Source organism: Panthera tigris, chromosome A3 (genome assembly GCF_018350195.1).
Source record: "Panthera tigris isolate Pti1 chromosome A3, P.tigris_Pti1_mat1.1, whole genome shotgun sequence".
Classification (NCBI taxonomy): domain Eukaryota; kingdom Metazoa; phylum Chordata; class Mammalia; order Carnivora; family Felidae; genus Panthera; species Panthera tigris.
In genome coordinates, this window is record NC_056662.1 from 44,941,141 (window position 1) to 44,966,299 (window position 25,159).

Genomic DNA, 25,159 nt, shown 5'->3' on the forward strand with positions numbered 1-25,159 from the left:
ACTGTTAGCTTCTGGTTCCTGGGTACACCGTGATAATCTGCTGAACACCACCTCTGTGGATCCCTGAGCGGACCAGCCATAGGAGAGAAGTTGATTACAAGCCATTCAGAAGATGGCTGACTTCTGCCCCAAATTAGAATTTTGGTTTTAGTGCTAGTGCATCGTAAGCCATTCTTCCTTAGAGCAGTAAACACCCATTATCTGTTGAGGCCAGTTCTAGACTGTGACAAAAAAAACATAGCCAATCTTTAGCAGGTGACAATTACAAGTGGTTATCAAATAGCTAGTGGGTTTTGCTTTCAAAATCATTAGTCTTACCTTTCCAGGTGTGCCCCAATGCAGTAAGTTGACTAGATAGAGATTCTGGCAAACTCAGGTTGGACAGGAAGCATTCATAATTAAACTTTCATTTCAGTCTGCAGGGTTCTTTTGTTTTTTTTTTTTTTTTCTGTTTGCTTTTGCCTGCCCATGTGATATATGGCATCCCTGAGTGAAGTCCATTGCCCCAGAAACATGTAATTTAATTTCTGAGCAAACCTAGGGTTAACTGGAAATACTTATTTGTTCCTATTATTATTTTTAAAAATTATATTGAAATGCATGAATCCACTTTCTTTCATGGGCAGAATAAAATTATCAGAATACAGCCTTATAGTGTGAACACAATTTGTCCCCTGTTCGCTGCATTTAAGCCTGCTTGAGCTGGATGGGGACATGTAGGACACCAGGGCTCTCCCACGGGCTTGAAGGTGGCTGTCACATATGTAAAATGTTTTGTGTGGGTTTTGTTCCAGAGTGTTTAATTTGGGGGCATGGTTGAATCTAGAGTAGTAGATAGGTTCTAGTTCTGGGAATGTCAACAACACACATTCTCCCAATTTTTATGAACTTAACTATAAGAAAAGAATTTTGTTAAATCAGATGCTGTAGAGTCTTTGGGCTATCATAGCAGACACAACATCCATTCACTCATTCCTCCTCAGAAACAGGATCCTGATTTATAGGATGTTACATTGTATTTAAAATAAATGACAGTGATTCCCAGCCTTCTCTGCAGCCAAGGAAGCCATATGACTAATCTTTGGCCAGTAAGACATAAATAGAAGTGCTATGTGAGATTTATAGGAATTGTCCCTAAACAAGAGGGGAAGGAACCTCTTTTTCTCTTTATCCATCTAAGAACATATATGTGAAGACTGGAACTCAGCAGCCATTTTGCACCATGAAGCCAATTGTCCTATGGATAGTACTGTGATCTGATGGCTGTGGAACCACCATGCCCATCCTGGACACTCCACCTAGCCTTTTTTTTTTTTATGTGAAAGAAAAAGTACTGATTTAAAGATTTTTTACAGGAAATGAGATTTGGTTGTGCACTTGTTCAGAGCATGAACTTTGAGGTCAAGCAGAATTATGATTAAGACCTAATTCATCCTCGTTAGTTGTGTGACCTTGGGCAAGTCATTTAACCTTTCTGAGTCTATTTATTCATCTGTAAAATGGACTGGCAAGTCCCACTTTAGAGGACTGGAATCAGGATGGAGTGAGATAATGCATAAAAACTGTTTAGCACAGTGTCTGTGGGTTTATGTCCCCAGATGAATACAACAGCACCTCCCCATCAAGCTGTAATAGAAACTTCCCTGTCCCAGAGTGCACTAAGCATCTGCCAGGCTGTAAGCTACCTTAGGCAGTAGAGCCACACACCGACTAACTATGGAATGACTTTAATAAGAATTAGAAACACTGGGCCGCCTGGGTGGCTCAGTCGGTTAAACACCCGACTTCGGCTCAGGTCATGATCTCACGGTTCATGAGTTTGAGCCCCGCATCAGGCTCTCTGCTGTCAATGCAGAGCCTGCTTCAGATCTTCTGTCTCCCTCACTCTACTCCTCCTCCAGCCTCTCTCTCTCTGTCTCTCAAAAATAAATAAACATAAATTAACGAATTCGAAACACTGTACAAACACATCACATCTCTGATTTCACAGATATCATTGCTTAGGACAAGGCAGAAGTAGTTGTTTCTTTCCTTTCTTTTTTTCTTTCTTTCTTTTTTTTTTTTTTTTGAAGGATAATCAATCTAAAAAATTTTGAAGTAATGAGCAATGTCCATGAAAAACTGATGGGTTCCGAAGTGACCAAAAGTTGGCAAACACTAGCAAAAGAGAGGTTGGCAAACAGAAATGCAGCGAGAAAGAACTGAGGACAAGCAGATGGCAGTTTCACTCCTGCCGAGCTCCTCCCCAGCCTTGCTTTCCCACAGTGTACCCCTCCGCAGCCTGAACCCACCTCAGTGTCCCTAATTCTACCCTCCGCACTTCTAGGGTGAGGACCACGCTTTCACACTGGTTCCCTCTGTGCCCAAAAGCGTCTGGCTGTAATTGATTAATGGCAAAGAATGACTCCGGAGGTGTTCCCCCTCCTTCCCATTTTATAGCTATGGAAGTCAGGAGCCCTGGAAGACACCTAGGACAGAGAAAGGGGGAGAGAAAAGTCCTCACAGGAGCACAGTGGGGAAGAAATGAGTATTAAAGGACAAGTGAATTGAGCCAGCAGAGAGTACAGAACCAGAGGAAAATAGGTGCTAGAAATAAACAGGGTTTTGAAAGGCCTCATTGAACCTGTTAGGATGGATAGATGAATGGATGGATGAATGGATGGATGGATGGATGGATGGGTAGGAGGATGGGTAGTTGGGTTGGTGGGTGAATGGATGGATGGGTGGAAGAAGAAAGGAAGCTAGAACATAGCATGTGTACTTAGCCGAAAACATGTTTACAAACCTGCCTTCATCTCACCCAGACCCCTTCACCAGGCTTTGCACACCCACATGCCTTTGTGACCCATAGGTGAGCAATACCATCCAGGCTGGTAACCACAGTGATGAGCCAAAGGGGGCATCAATTGAGCTGATTACTGCCACATAACTACAAGGACCCAGCATTGCCGAATATGATTTTTTAAGGAAATTCCCCAAATCCAATTTCCAAATGTTGTTCAGGCCAAAGCAGCCACATCTGTAGGTCATGCCTGGCCCCCAGGGTATCTGGGCACAAAGTTGATTACATACCCTGATGTCCATCACTTTCTGCCTTCTGTGTATGGAATGTAAAGAGGAGAGACAAGGCCCACCGGCCACACTCCAGCCCACACTGCCACAAGTCTGAGGCTCGCTGCTGGGTGTGACCTACAACCAGGCATTGTGGGAATTGTCTGTCCTCCGTGTTGAATCTGAGATCCTGTCAGTACAAGAAAGGACTTGGACAGTGAGGATTTCATTCTCTAAGTCAAGCCTGCATGTCAACCATCTTCTCACCTGGAGAAAAGGTAGTTTCCAGCTCAAGCCAACCTCTGTGCAGTTGTGAGTGGCAGCTGGGGATCCTCTTAATGAGTCTAAGAGCAAAGACTATTATCCCTCCAGGATAAAATTGGAATGATTTTCACTAAAAAAGAATAAAAATAAGAATAAAGAAAAAGAAGGAAAGAAAGAAGGAAAGAAAGAAGAAAGAAAGGAAGAAAGAAATAAGGAGAAAGAAAGAAAGATTTTGGAGAAAGGTCTGTGTTTCTTCTCTGCCCACCTGCCTCCTTTTTCCTAACTATGGGGTCATGGAGCAATTTTCAGTTGAACTTCCGCATGCAGGGAGTGCAGCCCAGCTCTTCAGCACCTCTCCTTCCCTCGCCGCCTGCCTTGAGGTTAAGATCCAGGACTTGAAAAACAACATCGTCTACCCTGTTCTTTTCGCTTAGACACTTCGGACTTTCCCCCAAGGCCAGTGAATGCGACTTCCTCCATCCAGTGTGTCTTGTGGGGTTGCTTTTCTCGGCATTCAGCGTGGCCAATGGCTAAGCTAGTTACCAGATCCCCACCCTGCTTCATACGATTTCGTCAATAGAGTTGGCTGATTGACCAGATGAGGATGAGACTTCTGGAGAAGTCTGATCAATTGCTTAATGATTGGGCTGTATCGACCAGGAATGGTTAATAGAGTTCCACAAGTCAACATTTCCCGGGGCTTCTGAGAAAAGCGTATCATTTGCAAAAGTGATGGAGAATTTAAGTTCCCCCAAGGAACCCGGGCCAGCCATTGGCAAGATGAACAGAAACAGTAATGTCTTCTGTCTGGACCCTGGAGAATGTGTGTCAGCTTTTCCTCACAGCTGTGTAGAAACCATTTGTGTGATGTTAACACCGAAATCCACACAGCCATTGAGAAATCACATTATCCTCGTGTTCTTACCTGACGTTCTCTCCTGAGGATTTCTAGGCAACCAGCTATGAAGGTTACCCAGTGGCTCTGGTTAGTCTTACTTTTTTGAACATAAATTGGGAAAGAAGTTAATATTTTTCTTGTTTTTAAAAATTCACAGTATTCATGGAAATAGAAATTTCCCAAAAGCTTATCACTAATGCTGAGTATCCACAGCACTTGGGGTGGTCAGTGCAGACCTGACCACAGCCTTGGCAGGGATTCCAGATGCTCCTCTCCTTTCTATGGAGAAGGAGAAAAAAAACAAAACAAAGCAAAGCACAGATATCTTTCAGTTTGTAGGGAGAAAACTAGACCTAAAACTGTTCATAATGCATAAACTTCTTTCTAACCCCCTTATATCATCTCTGTTTGATCATCATGTTTGACTCCACACATTCTTATCAATTGCAAAATGAGTCTGGTTAAGTTCAGAGCTTTTCTAATTTTAATAATGAAGGCTGCTGTGTGTCTAGAATGATTTAAAGGAGGCCCATAGGGATCTGTACTGTTCTAAACCCCCCTCCTACCTAAACTGGGTCCCAGGAGCTGGTGCAAAAGCTCTCCATGGAGAGGAGGCAAGGCGGCCTGAGTCTGACCCCTGCCCTCACCTGCAGGTGTCTTCAGGAGCCTGGGCCCCACCTGCTCTTTCAGTCTCCTAGGGGCCAGCCTGTGCCAGATGCTGTGGGGACCCATAGCCCACAGTGTGTATGATAAAAGGATAAGTGCCCAGTTAGCTTTCCTGCAAGAACTGCCCCCACGCAGTGAAAACAGTGCAGAGAAAGTAAGTGAAAGCCATCAGGCCAGGAGTTAGCTTCAAGGAGAAGGTTCGTGTTGGGCTTGAGCATTGGACAGCAGTAGGGAAGACACAGGTGTGGAAAAGGCTCCTCTGGGCTGCAAAAAAATGCACAGAGCCCATCAGGCAGGAAGGGCAAGGTAGAAGGTATCTGGAAGGGGCCAGAGGGGGTGAGAATCTTAGACTCTCCACAGAGAGGAGGCAGCAAAGGGAGCATAGGGCAACCGAGGTGCAGTTTGGAGTGGGGAGAGCCTGAACTAGAAACAGACTCTAAGGATGTGCCCTCAAGCTGCCTGTCAGTGGCCCTCCCACTTGCCCTGAGCCTCCCCCACCCACTCTGAGCATGCAGAGAAGGGACACCCAGAAGCTCTGCAACCCACAGCCAGTTCAGGAAGGGAGTTGACCATGGCTTTGCAGTCCCCGTGCCGCTGAAGCAGTGAGTGTAGGAAATTCTCAGCGGGCTGCGCCGCCATTAAGGTTGGCGCAGTCCTTCCCACGAAGGATGGAAAAAGAAATACAATGCAAGCCCATTTCATTTTCTTCCATAATGGGATTGAATTGGCCTACTTTGAATAAAAAACATTGGCACCTGCTGGAAGGAATCAGGTCCAGACTGCCTGCCATTTGGGATGCTTTTGCCCACCTGAGAGAGTCTTGTCTGCCTAGGGTTTGTGAACTAGGATTCTCAGCAACCTTCAACCACGACAAATTGGGTTCTGAAATTTTCAGTGAACAAACCTCACCCCAGCTTTATACATGCATTTTGTTTGGTTTGGTCACCGAGCACATGGATTTTTAGCAAGTAGATTATAATGTCTGCATATGAAAATTTTCCCCTAAAAAGTATAGCCCCCTGCACATTGCAGAAAATAGAAATCCAAATAGCTTTCATCCTAGGCTGATGCTCAAATTCAGGAATTTAGAAAAACAAGTCTTCAAGCCACACAGCCATTGGCCTGAGGGGCAGCTGGCACGTTTGAAAGGCACCATGTTCTGTGATGGGAGACTATTACTTTATTTCTGAGGAAATACTGGACTAGAGGGTTACTAAAAATTTTTATAAAATTGTTACACAGCCCCATTTTCTGTACAAGTCAATTTCCTAAAATGTTACTTTGCCCAGGTCCAGAGAGAGGGAGGGATGGACAGGCAGAGCACAGGGGATTTTTTAGGACAGTGAAACTCTCCCACATGACACTGCAGTGGTGGATGGTAGGGTATATAGTGCATTTGTCAAACCCATAGAATGTTTGTCACATGACAAATGAAGCCCAGTGTAAACTATGGACCTTAGTTCCAAATAATGTATCAATATTGGTTCATCAGTTGTAACAAATGTGCTTTACTAATAATGCAAGGTGGGGATGGGAGGAAATGTATGGGAACTCCGTATTTCTGCTCTATTTTTTCTGTACACCTAAATCTGCTCTAAAAATAAAATATATTAATTAAAAAGTTAATTTACCAGAAGGAAACAAGTTTCAGGGGGAACATGGAAGTGAATTACCGACAGGGATACAGCTACTTGGGGATGCTGTGAATGGTAAATGACCAAGGACCATCACCCAGAGTGTGGTTCCTCATCACAGTGCTTGCTGTGAGGTCATTTTGTGAGCCCCTTAAAAATCACCACCAAATTAAGCAGTTTTTGTAAGAACTGGGGAAGAACTTGCAAATGAGATTCTTCTCTGGGTAGATTTTTTAGTCCATTTTTTCCCTCCTTACCAAAGGGACTAATTCCTTTCACCACTATCTAAAACACCTTGTCTCTAATGCCTGCCCTACAAAAACAGCAGCTACTTCACCTAACAATGGAGATGTTGCTAATTATCCACCCACTCAAGAGCCTGACCTGAATCCTTTAAACAGAGCAGACCGAGGGCATCTCGGAAACTGCAGATTGTCTGCTAGTCATTTTCTTCCTAAATCCTGTTCAGTGCCACATGCTGTCTGATCAGAGTTGCCGTTGGAATATGTGACCTTCTAGTGGGACTTCTGTTTAGGGACTGACTGAGTCTGAACTCCTTCTTGTTTTACCCCTGGCTAAGGGTTTTATGCATATTTAGCCTGATCCGTGTGGCAGGCTGTGAGCAATCTGGTGTTGCAGACAGGTGTGAAGAAGCTCTCTAGGCGGGGTGGGAGCCTACACACTGCTCTCGGTGATGCACCAGCTCTCCCTGCTGTGAGAGCCTTAGCATTCCATGACCCTGGTGTAAGTTGCCCCTAGGGGCCGCCACTGAAGCTGCAATAAAATTGAGAAGGAGCCTTTGGAAGTCAATTTACTCGTTTGGCTTCCAGGGTATTGTGTGTGTGTGTGTGAGAGAGAGAGAGAGAGAGAGAGAGAGAGAGAGAGAGAGAAAACAAGTGGGAGATGGGCAGAGAGCAAGAGGGAGAGAGAGAATCCCAAGCTCTCTCTCTTGCACTGTCAGGCTCTTGTACTGTCAGCACAGAGCCTGACGACGGGCTCAGTTTCAGGAACTGTGAGATCATGACCTGAGCCCAAGTCAAGAGTTGGACACTCAGCCAACTAAGCCACCCAGGCACCCCTGAATAGAGTTCTACAAACCTTTCTCTTTTGTATGTAAAAATGGCTGTCACAGATGAAATCCAGGAATATGGGTAACAAATAGTTTGCTACAGATTGTTACCTTCTGGAAGAAGGTCTCAAAATGTTTTCCCATAGGAGACAATGTTAGGAAGTGTTAAAGAAATAAGATTTCAGGTCTCCCAGATCTTTGGTTTCCAAACTGTTCAGTGTATTTTGATGAGAATAGAGGTGGTCAAATACCTAGGTGCTGTTACTGCTGGACACTGCTGTGAGAGGCATGGAGAGTTTCAAAGACAGCAAAAGAAATAATTTGCAAAAACATCCAACTTCTTCTTCATGCCCCCCTCCCCCACCCCCTACCCTAATCCTCCACCCCTGCCAAGCACTCTACAGATGGGCTCAGCAACTATCTTTTCAGAGGATTAAGGGTCACTTGCTTCTCCAGCCATCTGTGTTCAGCTTTGTGGACAAAGGCTGCGGGAATGTGGGTGTTAGATGGTGGGCCAGGGCCCAGGCTGGGCAGGCTGTGACCTTAGGGAAGTGGGGTTCCCCCACAATTCCCTCCGTGAAGCCAACAATGAGGAGGGCCAAGTAGTGAAGCCTGCCTGAACCGTACCTGGGCTGTGGGAACAGGGCCATGCAGGAACCAGGAAAGCAGAGAGAGGATGTACCACCTAGAAGGATGTGGTTGTAGGCCCCGGAACCAAGAGGGAGGGCACTCCTGATGGTACTGTGGAAACACACAGGGGGCATCTCAGCAACTGGGGAAAGGAAACCACAAATTTAAAAGGGCCCACTGGGGGGCGCCTGGGTGGCTCAGTCGGTTAAGACTGTTTTCGGGTTAGGTCATAATCTCTGTGGGTTTGAGCCCATTGTCTGGCACTGTGCTGACAAGCTCAGAGCCTGGAGCCTGTTTTGGATTCTGTGACTCCCTCCCTGTCTACCCCTCTCCTGCTCATGCTTGCTCTCTCTCTCTCTCTCCCTCTCTCTCTCTCAAAAATAAAAAAATAAACATTAAAAATATTTTTAAAAGGGCCCACTGGTTCCTAACTTAAGAATTATGATAGTTTCAAAATTTGCACAGCCACAATTCCCTGAAGCTTTTCTAGAAGCTGTTTTGATCTAAGAGGTAGGGACCATCCTAGCAAATCCGTGCTTGAGTGTCTGGACATAGGCTGTAATTGACGTTTTGGTCCAAGAAGCTACTCTCTGAGGAGATGTGTCAAAACATCACCCCAAGGTGCTCATCCTTGCCAACGTGGCCAGCCCTGCACCAGTGCCTTTGCTTAAGGACTTAGATGGATGTTGGATGTTGGCCAGGGTTTGTAGGGGCCCAGAAACCCAGCCACAATGCCTATCAATTTGGCTCCATTCATTAAGAATTAGGTGGCCTTGAGTAATTTCAGAGGCGAGCAGTCCTCTGACATTTCTGGAAAGTGCCCACCTGACACCCTCAGCCTTGCTTGCTGCGGGGCTTAGCAAGATCATCCTGGAGCTCTGGTTTCACATACAGCTTTCCCAGTCTTCCCAGTGATTCTCTTTTTCATAATGCTTCCCGTCTTGGGGCATTTTGCAGAGTTCTGTCACCAATTTATTTAGCAGAACTTTATTCTATATTAATGAAAGACCAATCCGAGCCAGGCAGAAAGAATGTACACAGTGCAGTGTACATTCATTCATTTGTGAAGATTCATAAGATGCTTTTCGCATGCAAGTGCTGAAATGGATGGCCATGGAGCGATTACAGTGGTCCCCCTTTCCCCGCTGGAAATATCTCCAAGACCCCCAGTAGATGCCGGAAACCGTGGTTAGTCCTGAGCCCTATATGTTTTCTTCAGCACATACACACCTACGATAAAGTTTAATTTGCAAATTAGGCACTTTAATAGATTAGCAACAATAACATAATAGAACAGTTATAGTCATACACTTAATGAAAGTTATATGAATGTGGTCTCTGTCAAAATACCTTATCACACAGTACTCACCCTTCCTCTTGTGATGACGTGAGCTGATAAACTGCCCACATGATGAGACGAAGTGAGGTGAATGACATAGGCACTATGATGTAGTGTGAGGCTACTACTGACCTTCTGACAGTATGTCAGGAGGAGGGTCACCTGCTCCGGAGTACGGTTGACTGCGGGTGACTGAAATGCAGAAAGTGAAATCATGGAGACAGAGGACTGCTGTACACAACAGCTCTGACTGGGCTGCTGCCTCCAGGAGCATCTTTCCCACCCATCGCCTTCCTGACCTCAGCTCCCTACCAATCCCTGCTCTTATCTCCACTCTGCCTCACAGAGTGCTCTTAGCACACTCCTGGCTCCAGGTGTTCACATCTGCTGTTCCCTCTCTCTGGAGGGCTCTTCCCCCAGATCTCCACATGGCTCTCTCTCCCTGCCCTCAAGCCTTTACTCCCTGAGCTTTTCTTTGGCCCCCCCTATCCTTGCCTGCCTTGTGTTTTCTCCTAAGCAGTTCTCATCATCCAACAGGCCTTATGTTTACTTATTTGTCACTTGAATATAAGCTTCACAGTGGCAGGGATGATGGTCTATTTTGGTCCTTGCTGTTTCCCCTGTGCCCAGAATACTGCTGGGTGCATAATAGATGTTCCATAAATATTAGTGGAATTCATAGTTGAATGGAAAATAGGTAATTAAGCATGAAACTAGGTCTTATTCTGGTCAAGCAAATAGGTGATAGGTAATAAGTGATATAGCTGAGCGCCATGCTGATTGTAGCACAGACTTTTATTATACTTGTCCTTTAAGGCCTCAGTCGTCCCTGGGTCTCGTCACTTCCTTCCCTAAGAATTAACTTCAGGTCTGGGAAAACAGAAGGTGCTCGTCTGCACGTGGGCACCAGGTTTTCCTTCCCTGGTGCACACACATGGCATCCATTAGCAGTAATGGGAACAACAAACTCACATCCAGAGAACAGTGAAACCCACGTGATCAACGTGTCTCCAGCGTGAAAGAAGTGATGTTTCCCATCCCAAGACACTTAGCATTAAAATAAAATCAGAGTTAAAATAACAGTAAATGGTCTTGGTTCTCCAAGAATGCATCACAAAGCATTTACTCCAATGGTTTTCAGTGAAAAGTTAGCGAATATAAACACCGAAAGAGCTGCTCTCCTAAAAGATGTTCAATTAAGCATCAGTGCAATTGTATGGAGACTATGTTGCAACACCACCGAGGTGGCCTGTTTTTCTGGTCATTATTAATCCAGAAACCTTAATGATGAACAACATTTGTGTTATTGTCTACCCAAATGTAATTTGTTTATGCAGCAGTTCAGTTAATCCTGCAATCTGTTTTTCTCAAATGAGGGCAGATAATGGAGACACCGTTCTTTACAAGTCTTCAGGCTTTTAAATTCTGATAAAATCAGGATTCTTCACTGGGTCTTGCCCCAGCTCTGAATTAAACCACTTTAAATGTAATTATGGAACCTGGCCTTACATCAGGAACATCCATTTAAAAAATTGATTGGCCAGGCTGTTCCACAAGGCATTTTATGAGCAAACGCTTGTGAAGGGGCCAGAACTGTAATTTATAAAGGCAAAAAGCAGGTAAATACTTTATTAGTGGTAATGAGAGCGTTTCCAGCTAACTGAATCTTTTCTTTCCTCACTAGCTACTTCATGGAGCCATGGTGCATGGCCCTGTTTCACGATCGTTTTATTGATCTAAGGAAAGAGTTACGCCAGATCTTGACCTCCAAGGAGGTAAGAGTGATTAATAGATATGTGAGTTATTCCTTGCAGATTACAAGCACTTTGTAGTTGTTGGTCATTTAGACTTTTCTCTACATTCCCCCTTTTGGTTTTACTTACAACTGTACTTCTTATAAACAAGATTTGGAGTATGTGAACATAGACAGTGATATTTCAGGAAAAGTGGATTATTTAAATCCTTTTATGAGAGGCAGATTTCTTTTTCCTTTTTACAAGTAACTGTATTTTCATGATCAGTTAACAGGGATGTTGACTGGGAACCGGATCTGAGTTTTTTCGACTTGCTCTCAAGAATGAACATTGCATGCCTTTAGTTTCTGCCCTATTGCCCACCATTCGCTAGATATTTGTGTGTCTGTGTGTTATTATAAAAATGTAAAGGGAAGGTGTAAGATGCCCAGACACACCCCTTGTATAACCCAAACTGCTTTCTCAAAGTGATAGGGAATTAACTGGAAGGTTACATTTCCCAAAGACTCCATGCTCAGCAAGAAATTTGACTCTGCAGTGTAAGTAGTGAAATATTCGTGAAGCTTTAAATTAAATTCTTTCTTGCAACACTAGACTCCTTATTGAAGCTGTGGAGAGTTACTGTCTGTGCTCACAAAGTAGTCAGATATCCATCGCAGACTCTCCCTTGCTCCACTCAGATAAGGGCTGGCCCCAGTGGGCACAGCTTAGTTTTCCACCATGTTTTATTGTCTAAAAGGGCAAGTACTGCGTCTCTGTTATCACCTCCACTTGAGAGCACCTGTGACCCTCAAAGGTTCCTGTGGTGTGGGCTCCATATTGGGCAGCATAGATACAGATCACACACTGAGTCCGTACTTCCTGCACCGCCTTGCTTAACCATGACACTATTGTCATGGTCTTGACTTTACCAATGAGGAGGCTGGAGCCAAGAGACTTTAAAGGCCCCTGCCATGGGTTACACAGCTAGTCTCTGGCCAGCAAGCTTCAAACTCAAGGATGCCTCACTCCAAAGTCAGGAACATAGGCACTGAGCCATACAGACTAAACTGTGTGGCTTGGTACCTTCTCTTCATTGCTCGCCCCCTTCCCAGTTTTATTCTTGGGATCCAAGATGGGAAGATTAAATAATTTTACTAATCTGAAGTAGATTCAGATTGGGAAAGATAGGTTTAAAATATAAACCAAACTAGGGGCGCCTGGGTGGCTCAGTCGGTTGAGCGTCCGACTTCAGCTCAGGTCATGATCTCACAGTTTGTGAGTTTGAGCCCCGCATCAGGCTCTGTGCCGACAGCTCAGAGCCTGAAGCCTGCTTCGGATTCAGTGTCTCTCTATCTCTCTGCCCCTCCCCCACTTGTGCTCTGTCTCTCTGTGTCTCTCAAAAATAAATAAAAATGTTAAAAAATTTAAAAAAAATATATAAACCAAACTCAGTTGTCTTTAGGATCCACATAGATAGGAACCAGGCAAGTAAATGTACATGAGGGAGGCAGAGGGGACTGTAACTATACAAAGGTCATCCATGCTAAAGGCACTCAAATTTGTATATATATATGTATATAGAGAGCTACGGGTCAGATGGGTCCCTGCACTTCATCCTAAAACTGTGAGGGAGTCAGCTGAGGTTGAAATATGAACCTGAGTTGTAAGCCTGGTGATGACTGAATTTCACTTAACTCCTTAGATCCCTCTCTTCCTCTCAAAATGTAATCTGCAGCTCATTACTGCACCATAGTAAACACTCATTAGTTTTCTAGTTAACCCATCAAAATTCTGTGCCTAAATCCTTCCAAACCCCAGAATCGAGCTCCTCAGTTAATATTTTACACAGAGCCAAGGGGTTTTAGGTGCCATGCTTAAAAGGGAAGCTTTCCTCTCACCCTTCCAAGTTCACTACCAAACCCAACAACAGTCGCTTTTCATGGCCCTCACTGAGATACCCTCAACCTTTTATCCATGGAGAGACATTTGCTCTGGGTCAGTTTGCTATGCATGAAATCAGCATAGACAATAGGCCCTTTCAGTAGATCAGAAGTGGCCATGAATACTTGTGGAAGACACAGTAAGGACTTCCCCACCATCTTGTGGCTTTTCTAGATTCCCATAAAGTGAAACCTCTGGAAGGGATCTTGCTCTGCTTTCTGCGTTTACATGTGTCAAGTGGGAAAGGCCACAGAAAGAGGTGCTGCATGCAGTGGTGTCTGCCTCTAGCTCAGATCCTTGTAGAACAGGGACTACCTGTTCCCAACTCAGTGAGCGTGGGAGGAGTGAAGGAGGGGATATGTGCAAGTACACAGCACAGAAGAATGGCTCCCAGTAAGTGCCAGCCCCCACAGGTAATGGTGGTGGGGACAGGCAGACAGTGGGAGTGGTACTCATATAAGCAGATATGCAGGAGTTCATTTGAGAGCCTGGTAATAGGAAAATAAAGAGGATGGCCTTCACTAAAGAATGATGGTAATTCCTTTTCTCAAATATTGAGATTAAGTAGCCCATTTCATTTTACTTTCCAGATTGTCTATAGGAAAGTACAGCAGTCCAGTCCCATTGACTATGATATCCTATAGCTCAGCATATCAGTTTTCCTCTACTTCCACATGGAGAGAAAGGAATAAAAGACTATTATTTATGACTGTTATTGTAAGTCATCTCAAATCTATATATCACTTATTTTAAAAATTTTAAATCCACTGACACTGTGTTAAATCCACTTATTTTAAATCCACTGACACTGTGTTTACTTACCCAAAGAGTCACTGACCAAAATGAAATTTTATATAGTCAAGATTATTCTTCAAAAATGTAACAATTATAAACATATATGCACCAAGCAACAAAACCCATATATATATATATATATATATATATATATATATATATATATATATACATATATATATATATATATATATGAGGCAAAAGTTGATAGAATTGAAGGAAGAGATGGTTCTAAAATAAGAGCTGGGGAATTCAATATTTCACTTTCAGTAATGGATAGAACAACCAGGTAAGGAAATAGGGGACTTGAACAACAGGATTTCAGTACCCCACTTACAGCAATGGACAGATCAGCTAATCAGAAAATCAACAAGAAAACAATGGCTTTGAATGACACACTGGACTAGATGGACTTAACAGATATATTCAGAACATTTCATCCTAAAGCAGCAGAATATACACTCTTCTCCATGGAACGTTCTCCAGAATAGACCACATACTGGAACACAAATCAGCCCTCAACAAGTACAAAAAGATTGAGATCATACCGTGCATATTTTCAGACCATAATGCTGTGAAACTCGAAATCAACCACAAGAAAAAAATTTAGAAAGATAACAAATACTTGGAGACTGAGGAACATCCTACTAAAGAATGAATGGGCTTAACCAAGCAGTTAAAGAGGAAACTACAAAGTATATGGAAGCCAATGAAAATGGCCACAACCCAAAACCTCTGGGACACAGCAAAGGCGGTCATAAGAGGAAAATATATAGCAATCCAGGCCTCCCTAAAGAAGGAGGAAAGGTCTCAAATACACAACCTAACCTTACGCCTTAAAGAGTGGGAAAAAGAACAGCAAATAAAACCCAAAACCAGCAGAAGACAGGAAATAATAAAGATTAGAGCAGAAATCAATGCTATCAAAACCAAAAAAAACAAAACAAAAAAAAACAAAAAACAACAAAAAAAAAAAAACAGTAGAACAGATCAATGAAACCGGAAGCTGGTTTTTTGAAAGAATTAAAAAAATTGATAAACCACTAGCCAGTTTGATCAAAAAGAAAAAGGAAAGGACCTAAATAAAATCAAGAATGAAAGAGGAGAGATCACAACCAACACACCAGAAATAAAAACAATAATAAGAGAATATTATGAGCAATTATATGCCAATAAAATGGGCAATCTGGAAGAAATGGACAAATTCCTAGAAACATATACACTACCAAAACTGAAACAGGAAGAAATAGAACATTTGAACAGATCCATAACCAGTAAAGAAATCAAATTAGTATTCAAAAATCTCCCAAAAAAACAAGAGTCCAGGACCAGATGGCTTCCTAGGGGATTTCTACCAAACATTTAAGGAAGAGTTAACACCTATTCTCTTAAAACTGTTCCAAAAAATAGAAATGGAAGGAAAACTTCCAAACTGTTTCTCTGAAGCCAGCATTACCTTGGTTCCAAAACCAGACAAAGACCCCACTAAAAAAGGAGAACTATAGACCAGTTTCCCTGATGAGCATGGATGCAAAAATCTTCAACAAGCTATTAGCCAACCGGATCCAACAATACATTAAAAAAATCATTCACCATGACCAAGTGGGATTTATACCTGGGATGCAGGGCTGGTTCAATATCTGCAAAACAATCAATGTGATTCATCACATCAATAAAAGAAAGGACAAGAACCCTATGATCCTCTCAATAGATGCAGAGAAAGCATTTGACAAAATACAACATCCTTTCTTGGTAAAAACCCTCGAGAAAGTAGGAATAGAAGGATCATACCTCGAGATCATAAAAGCCATATACAAAAGACCCAACACTAATATCATCCTCAATGGGGAAAAACTGAGAGCTTTTCCCCTAAGGTCAGGAACAAGACAGGGATGTCCACTCTCACCACTGTTATTCAACATAGTATTGGCAGTCTTAGCCTCAGCAATCAGACAACACAAAGAAATAAAAGGCATCCAAATCGGCCAGGAGGAGGTCAAACTTTCACTCTTTGCAGATGACATGATACTCTATATGGAGAACCCTAAAGATTCCACCAAAAAACTGCTAGAACTGATTCATGGATTCAGCAAAATTTCAGGATATAAAATCAATGCACAGAAATCAGTTACATTCTTACACACCAACAAGGAAGAGACAGAGAAATCAAGGAATTGATCCCATATACAATTGTGCCAAAAACCATAAAATACCTAGGAATAAATCTAACCAAAGAGGTGAAAAATCTATACACTGAAAACTATAGAAAGAAATTGAAATATGAAATTGAATATGAAATATGAAATTGAAAAAGAAATTGAAAGAAATATGAAAGAAATTGAAGAAGACACACACACAAAAGGAAAAATATTCCATGCTCCTGGATAGGAAGAACAACTATTGCTAAAATGTCAATACTACCCAAAGCAATCTGCATATTCAATGCAATCCCTATCAAAATAACACCAGCATTCTTCACAGAGCTAGAACAAACAATCCTAAAATTTGTATGGAACCAGAAAAGACCCCGAATAGCCAAAGCAATCTGGAAAAAGAAAACCAAAGCAAGAGGCATCACAATTCCAGACTTCACGCTGTATTACAAAGCTATAATCATCAAGACAGTATAGTACTGGCACAAGAACACTCAGATCAATGGCACAGAATAGAGAACCCAGAAATGGACCCACAAATGTATGGCCAATTAATATTTGACAAAGCAGGAAAGAATATCCAGTGAAATAAAGACAGTCTCTTCAGCAAGTTGTGCTGGGAAAACTGGACATACAGAAAAATGAACCTGGACCACTTTATTACACCAGGCACAAAAATAAACTCAAAATGGATGAAAGACCTAAATGTAAGATAGGGAGCCATCAAGATCCTCGAGGAGAAAGGAAGCAAAAACCTCTTTGATCTTGGCCGCAGCAACTTCTTACTCAACACGTCTCCAGAGGCAAGAGAAAAAAAACCAAAAATGAACTATTGGGACCTCATCAAAATAAAAAGCTTCTGCACAGTGAAGGAAACAATCAGCAAAACTAAAAGGCAACTGATGGAATGGGAGAAGATATTTGCAAATGACATATCAGATAAAGGGTTAGTATCCAAAATCTACAAAGAACTTCTCAAACTCAACACCCAAAAAACAAATAATCCAGAGAAGAAATGGGCAAAAGACATGAATAGACACTTCCCCAAAAAAGACATCCAAATGGCCAACAGACACATGAAAAAATGCTCAACATCAGTCATCATCAGGGAAATACAAATCAAAACCACAATGAGATACCACCTCACACCTGTCAGAATGGCTAACAGTAACAACTCAGGCAACAACAGATGTTGGTGAGGATGCGGAGAAAGAGGATCTCTTTTGCGTTGTTGGTGGGAATGCAAGCTGGCACAACCACTCTGGAAAACAGTATGGAAGTTCCTCAAAAAACTAAAAATAGAACTACCCTATGACCCAGCAATTGCACTACCAGGCATTTATCCAAGGGATACAGGTATGCTGTTTCGAAGGGACACATGCACCCCCATGTTTATAGCAACACTATCAACAATAGCCAAGGTATGGAAAGAGCCCAAATGTCCATCAATGGATGAATGGATAAAGAAGATGTTATGTATATATACACAATGGAGTATTACTCGGCAATCAAAAAGAATGAAATCTTGCCATTTACAACTACATGGATGAAACTAGAGGGTATTATGCTAAGCGGAATTAGAGAAAGACAAATACCATATGACTTCACTCATATGAGGACTTTAAGACACAGAACAGATGAACATAAGGAAAGGGAAGCAAAAGTAATATAAAAACAGGGAGGGGGACAAAACATAAGAGACTCTTAAATATGGAGAACAAACAGAGGGTTACTGGAGGGGCTGTGGGAGGGGGGATGGCTAAATGGGTAAGGGACATTAAGGAATCTACCCCTGAAATCTTTGTTGCACTATATGCTAACTAACTTGGATGTAAATTTTTAAAAAAATTAAAATTAAAAAAAATGTTTTAAACAAAACTTTTCCATTTATAATAACATCCAAAAGAATAAAATACTTGGGAATTTGGGAAGTGGGCAGTGTAAGATTTGTATACTGAAAACCTCAAAACATTTCTGAAAGAAGCTAAAGCAGACCTAAATAAATGGAAAGCCATTTGTGTTCATGGACTGGAGACTGAATATAATTAAGATGGCAGCACTCCCCAAAGCCATGTACAAATTTAATGTAATCCTATCAAAATCCCAATGGCGTCTTCTGCAGAAATGGAGAAATTCATAGGAAAATGCAAGAGACTCTAAATAGCCAAAACAATCTTGAGAATAAAAAATAATTGAATGACTTACACTTTGCAGCTTGAGAACTTACCACAGATCAGCAGTAACCAGGACAGCATGGTACTTGCATAAGGATAGATCCAGAGATCAATGGAATAAAATTGATAATCCAGAAGTAAAAAACATTTACATGGAAAGATTTATGTCATTCATCACTAGGGAAATGCATAGCAGAACTACAATGAGATACTACTTCACACCCACTAGAGTGGCTATAGTAGAAAGAAAAAAAAAGTAACAAGTATTGGCAATAGATGGTCACACTGAAGGGGAGCTGATCACACTGAGGGACAGATGGTCACATGGGGAAAGACGGTCACCCTGAGGTGGAGCTGGTCACACTGAGAAGGGAGATGGTCACATGGGGGAAGACGGTCACACTGAGGGACAGATGGTCACATGGGAGGGAGATGGTCATACAGAGAGGACACACTGTGAGAGGCAAATGCACAAAAATCTGTTTACAGTCTAGAGCGGTATTTGTCTTAGGTAAACTTAAAAGCTCCATTTTGTGATTTTACAGTATTTACCGCACTGTCAGAACAGCACCATACACCATTCTACAATTTTTGTAAAGTTGTTGTTTTTGTTTGCTACGATTCTCCTGAAAAACTAAGGAAGAAAGAACACACCTCGTGTGTGTTGTGGAAGATATGTTGGGGACATGCTGGCAGCACCTCTTTCATCCTGGGCATCAGGTGCCTTTTTCTGTCACTGTTTCATTGAGCTGATTTAAATCCGAAGTCCAGTGAGCCTCACTGACTGTTCTCCCAAGTGATATGTGTGTAATCTCCAGGACTTCTGTCAGTGTCTCACTGACAGAACCAAATAATTCTGTTACGCTTCCATATAGTTTGAACCTATTTTCCCATCTGTAAAATTCTTACTGTTAATAAATTAATGATCTGCAAGTCGCCTACTTTTTTTCTGTTGAAAATAAAAATTATTGGAAGTTCAAGGAAATATAGCACCAAAGTCCCCGTGAGTCTGCTGTTAGGGTCATTTGGAATTATTGTGGTATTCAGAACGTACACAGCTCAAACCTTGGTGGAGTGCATTGTAGAACAACTTCCTATCGATGGGCAGATACGTGATGGAGCAAATAGGGTAAACCTCAACCGTAGAATCTAGCCATGTGTGTGTGCTGGTGCTAAATGTACAATTCAGCCAACTTGCCTCTATGTTTGAGTATTTTTATAATAAAATGTTGGAAAATTCCCTATTATATTTTAGATATGCACGGCATGTGATTATCAACATTAAATAACTTTATTCTCTCTGAGCCTTATCTTTAAAGATGTCAACAAAATTTGAATTTACATATATACATATATAACACCCAGTGCTCATCCCAACAAGTGCCCTCCTTAATGCCCATCACCCGTTTAGCCCATCCCCACACCCACCACCCCTCCAGCAACCCCCAGTTTGTTCTCTGTATTTAAGAGTCTCTTATGGTTTGTCTCCCTCTCTCTTTTTATATTATAAAATCCTATTTCTTGAGAGAGGACTGTAACCATGTAAAGTAAACCATCTTGAAGTTTTCATGTAAAAATGCTTAATCACTTCCTTATTTTTAAAACAAGCGTGATCTGCAGATAACTTTTATCTGAATATTAAGAACTTAAAGTTACTATTCTTGCTGAATCTTGAGGACATTATTCCAAGTCAAGTAAGCCAGCCTCAAGAAGACAAATAATGTTTGATCCCACTTACATGAAGTACCCAGAGTAGTCAGAGTCACAGATAGAAAGTAGAACGTTGGCTTCCAGGGGCTGGTGGAGGCAGAATGGGGAGTTAGTGTTTAATGAATACAGAGTTTCAGTTTGGGAGAATGAGAAAGTCCTGAACATGGATAGGGGATGGCTGCCCAACAATGTGGATGTCCTCATTAAAACAGGAGCACCTGGGTGGTTCAGTCGGTTAAGCGGCCAACTTCAGCTCAGGTCATGATCTCACAGTTTGTGAGTTCTAGCCCCATGTCAGGCTCTGTGCTGACAGCTCAGAGGCTGCAGCCTGCTTCAGATTCTGTGTCTCCCTCTCTCTCTGTCCCTCTCCCATTCACCCTCTGTCTCTCTGTCTCTCTCAAATATAAATAAATATTTTAAAATTTTTAAATGGTTAAAACAGTAAATCTTATGTATATTTTGCCATGATTAAAAATAATTTTTGAAAAGTTAGGGGACAAGAACAAGCACCCTTGAGAAGGTGATCACTCTTTTTCATTTTAGTGAAACTGCCCTCTTATTGTCCAAGTAATTTCCATATCTGGCCACTTCCTCTATTTTCCAGGAGGAAGACCTTCCTTCCATAGAACAGTTAGCCCATCAGATAGAAGATGAAGAAATTAACCTGAAGGAGAAGCCCAGGAAATACCTCAAAAGAGTTTTCCAGGAAACTATCTACAAGGGGCTGGTGGAGAAGAGCATCCTTGACTACCTGCAGTATAATCACTACCACCTGCCCATGTATGCGTGGCCAGGCATCATTTAGTGCGTGGCCATACCCTCCACTTTGTTTTCACACATGTAGTTTCTGGAAGTGCTGAGTATAAATGGGAAACCTCTCTGAAACCTGGCTTGACAACCAAGCTTATGCCTGTAGTTTTCTATGGTTCCAGTAGGTGGCGCACAGCCATGGGTCTCTATTCTGGAAGTTTTTGAACACCAGGCATGTTCCAGGGCAGAATAATCCATTTCAGCAATAAAATGAGATATACTGTATTAAACTTGTCTTTATGTTCGGTGTGATTCTGATATATTTCCTGAAATGACCTGCTGCCGTTAGTTCTTCACCTGTTTACCCAGTAATACTCCTGGGCAATAAAAAAGAAAAGCATGTGCCCAGAATGGAAAATAGGCAAAACTGATGATGAGAAATTAGCTCTATGATCCAACATCACAAGAACTGACCGCGCAGGCAAGTTTATGTGAACTTTGAAATGAGGCAGCTGCTATCAAAATTTCTCTACTTCAATATTGTGAGAAAAATTCAAGGATCAACACACAGGCTCACACGCAGGTTTTATATTAGAAAATAGTAGTGCGAAATCAGTCTAGTTCATTTCTTTTGCCCCTTAGCACTGTTGCTTTGCACCAGGGCCTCTGGTACATGTCACCTGTAATGTGGGTCTGAATCTCTCTATAAGATGTATATAGCAAATTTCATGCCTACTAGAAAACATATGGATGCAGGAACAACAATAGTTTTCATTTATTTGGATCTCTTTTAATAGATAGTGTGACACAATTCGTGACTGAATTTTTGATCAACAGGCTTTAAAATTGTTTTTCATGGACACATTTCCAGTTTTTCATTTTTTAAAATTTATGTTAACATTTAGCACAAGTTGACACCCTCACCAAGGTCACACAGCTATCAGGAGGAAAAGTCATGGTTGGCATTACAGAATTGTGTACCCATTATCAAACTGATATCTCTCAAAAAGAAAACTGTTCCAGAACACTAGATTCTTGATTTTTCTGAGGCAGGCAAAAGCAAGCAATAAACTCCACTAATTCCTTCACACGTATGTTTTACACAAATGCAGGGGTCATTTAGAGGGAGGCCCAGCTTTGGCCATATGCTAGAAACTATGTGACTGGAATGAAGAACAATCCCTACCAGTTCACTCTTAAAACTGCAAACCGACACATGGGGAACCGTATTTCAGGGGCTGGCAAATAGGTCAGCTTGCCACCCCTTCTGGCCTCCTTCCCCTGAGAGGTCCTAGGTCAAATTCATCAGCAAATGGAGTGGGTTTGTGTGACAGGCCCTGGGACCCTTGGATGGAGATGAACAGAAAAACCTCAAAGGATCAACAGTTAGAATTTGAGACCCAGTATTATAATTAAAAGGCTTCTAGTCACATAAATGTGACCCCAAATGACAACTGCCAACCTTGATGTTGAATGATGGCTATATGTGGTAGTAAGTTTTCCTTTGCAAATGTCCAGAATGGGTTTTAGTCTACAAAATGTATGATGAAGTCATTCTCACCATCGTCCTGTATTCACAAAGTGAGTAATTTCCTGAGTCTAGGCAGGAACTTCGGCATATATGTGCTGACTTCAGCATTTTACCACCGACCGACAACGTTAGTAAGACAAGGGAAGAATCCAAGAGTCACTGATTGAAATTGGCTGTATTAAGGGCTTCGGGAGAAGAACGATATTTACTCCTCACCGATGGTAAGGCCTGGCAAAAAAAAAGGGGGGGGTTCAGAAAGAACAATATTTGGACTTCTGTCTGAAGAGCATAGATCCTGTAGAGACAGGTGAATGCGTGAATTCCTTAACGTATTACAACATTTGTTGGGATGTCTTGGGCTGTAAGGCTCATCTTGAAATTCTATAGTTTTGAACAAAGAATAGTGACAAGAAAACACCGAATTTCCCCAAGTTTTATTCCCGCAAATCACATGCGATGACCATGCTTCGCAGATGCCTCTAATGATTGTATGTGGGTTTATAACGAGTGTGCTCACCCCCCCTCTGAAAATGGCTCCTTATAAGCAAAATATCACAGGAAGGCCAAAGAAAAAGAAAAGAGGTGATAGGGGGAAGGGAGCACTGCAAGGAGGAGAAAATGTAAAGCCAGCCAGTCAATATTTACCCTTAGAAGAGAGTCTGTGTGTGTGTGAGAGAGAGAGAGAGAGAGGGAGAGCGAGCACGCGAGCGCGCTGCACCGGGTGAGGGAGTGTGAGCCAAGAAGCAGGGAGAGGGGCTCGAAAGTGGCCGCGTGTGAGGAGCTGTTGATTGTTTTCTGGTTGAGAGAAGAGGTGATGATAAGGCTGGGATGCGGCGGGCGAGCGCAGGGGCCGGGGCAGCGAGCAGGCAGCTGTATGCTAATGCTCACAGAAACCAAGCCTCCGCATTCCCCATTAAAGCTGGCGGCCAGGAGGCCACACATCACTGAACAAATAGGCTCTCTCTAGACAAATAAAATAACACACGTTGGCCTGCGGGGAGGGGGAAGAGCCAGAGGGGAAGAAAAGTGGGGGGGGGGGGGAGAGGGGAGGGAAAAGAGAAGGGGAGAGGAGAGCCGGGGAGAAGAGGGACCGTCGGGACGACGGGAGGGGAGAAGTGGAGGGAGAGAGAGAGAGAGAGAGAGAGAGAGAAGGGGAGGACGGGTAAGAGCCGCAGAGAGAGAGCAAGGGAGAAAGAAGGAGATAGTCTAAGGGAGAGAGAGTCTGAGACTGAGAGTGGGGAGGTGGGAGACCTGGGGGGATGCGGTGAGAGCTGAGGTGAGACAGGAGGGAGGGATGGGGAAAGAGACAAGGGGAGGGAGGAAAGGGGGGACAGGAGAGACTGGGGTGGGACAGAGGAACAGGGAGGCCAGAGGTCACAGGGAACGAGAGGCGGGGAGGGGAGGAATAGTGGGCATAGGGAATGAACACTTACACCCAAACCCCAAAGCAGCCACAAGAAAGGGGGCACTGAGGCCAAGGCGAAGTGTGCGCCCCTTCTGGCCCCCAGGGGCCTGGCCACCTCTTGGTCTCCAATCGGGCGGGCACCGAGGAGGAGAATTGGAGTCCGGTGGCCTTTTCGGTCAGTTTTTGCTGGGGTCGTGTCGCTGCCACTTCTGAGACCGCGGCGCACGGGGAGCGGGGTCGCCGCTTCACAGGTGCAAGCAGTTCCCTCGTGCTCCCCACGTCCAATTGGGATCCCGGTGCCTTCAGTGTCATGCCAGTCCTAACGGGCAGAATTCTCTACTTATGGCTTTCCCACATTTTCTGGCTTCGCCTTTGCCAGCTTTTGCCAACACCACCCTTCGAGTCGCGGGGCCGGGGAGCCTCCTGCCTCCCTCTCCTCCCAGGGTCCCACCCAAGGCAAAAACAAACAGCCCCGAAGGCACTTCACGGAGCGTGCAGTGGCCCCGACGGCACACTCGGGAGGATAAAAGAGGCGGCCAGCCACCCCGTCGGCCCCCGGTCGAATAATGGGTGCGCAGCAGATTGCCGGGGGCACTCGAAACTCGAGGGGAGGGAAATACTTGAGCGCGGTCCCTCCCCGCGCCCTGCGGAAGGCGCAGCCTCGCGGATTCTCCCTTGTTCGCTCTCTTTCATGCACTCTCCTTTTGTGTGGAATTATTTAAACGAGAGATCCATGGCAGCTTTATGCTAATGTGCCGAACAAAGGCAACGGCCCGCGGGCGGGGGCCCGGAAGGTGCCTGGAGGCCGGACCGGGCCGGGCGGGGCGGCGGGCGGGCTGGCTGCGCGTGTCTCTCGCGTGCCCCTGGGACTGACACAACAACCCCTCATTCCTGCAAACACAAAGCCTCTCCCCGGCTCGGGCCCCGCGCTCGCCCCGCGCGCAGGGGCGCGGGCCCCTGCAAGACCTGACGGCGGGCTCGGCTGCGGTAACGCGCGGTTCCTGCCGGCTAGCGGCTCTAGGACTGGGAGGGCCTGGGGGTGGGGCTTCCAGGAGGTGGGGGTCACCCAGGGGGTGAGTCCAGGAGAGGGGTCCACGGCTGAGTGGGGATGGGGGTGTTAGGGGGCCTTGTCAACCCCCTCCGAGTGTCTCTAAACGCGCCGCGCGGTGAGATTGAGGACCCTCCTGTCTTCGCCTCTCAGGAGCTCAGGGGCTGTCTGGACTCTTCGACACCCCCCGGGGCAATTCCTAGGCCGAAATACCCTCTTTGGTACCTATTTCCAAGCTTCGCACTTTCAAGAAAATCCCCGGAGCTGGACACGATCTGAGGTTCACAGTGAACCCCGGCGTGCTCCCCGACGGCTACCTGGGACAGGAGGACAAAAATATTAAAAAATTAAAAACATAGAAACAT

At 43.8% G+C, this 25,159-nt stretch overlaps 1 protein-coding gene across 2 annotated transcripts in view; it reads left to right on the top strand.

The window, feature by feature from the left end:
- CFAP61 (cilia and flagella associated protein 61) overlaps window positions 1–21,100 on the top strand; it is a 280,127-nt gene extending 259,027 nt beyond the window's left edge. For both annotated transcript variants that reach the window (XM_007096562.3, XM_042980979.1), the window contains 2 exons: window positions 11,236–11,326; window positions 20,665–21,100. In XM_007096562.3, the coding sequence (XP_007096624.1) occupies window positions 11,236–11,326; window positions 20,665–20,865 (292 nt within the window). In that variant the 3' untranslated portion in view covers window positions 20,866–21,100. The remainder of the gene's footprint in view (window positions 1–11,235; window positions 11,327–20,664) is intronic.
- The last annotated feature ends 4,059 nt before the right edge of the window (window positions 21,101–25,159 follow it).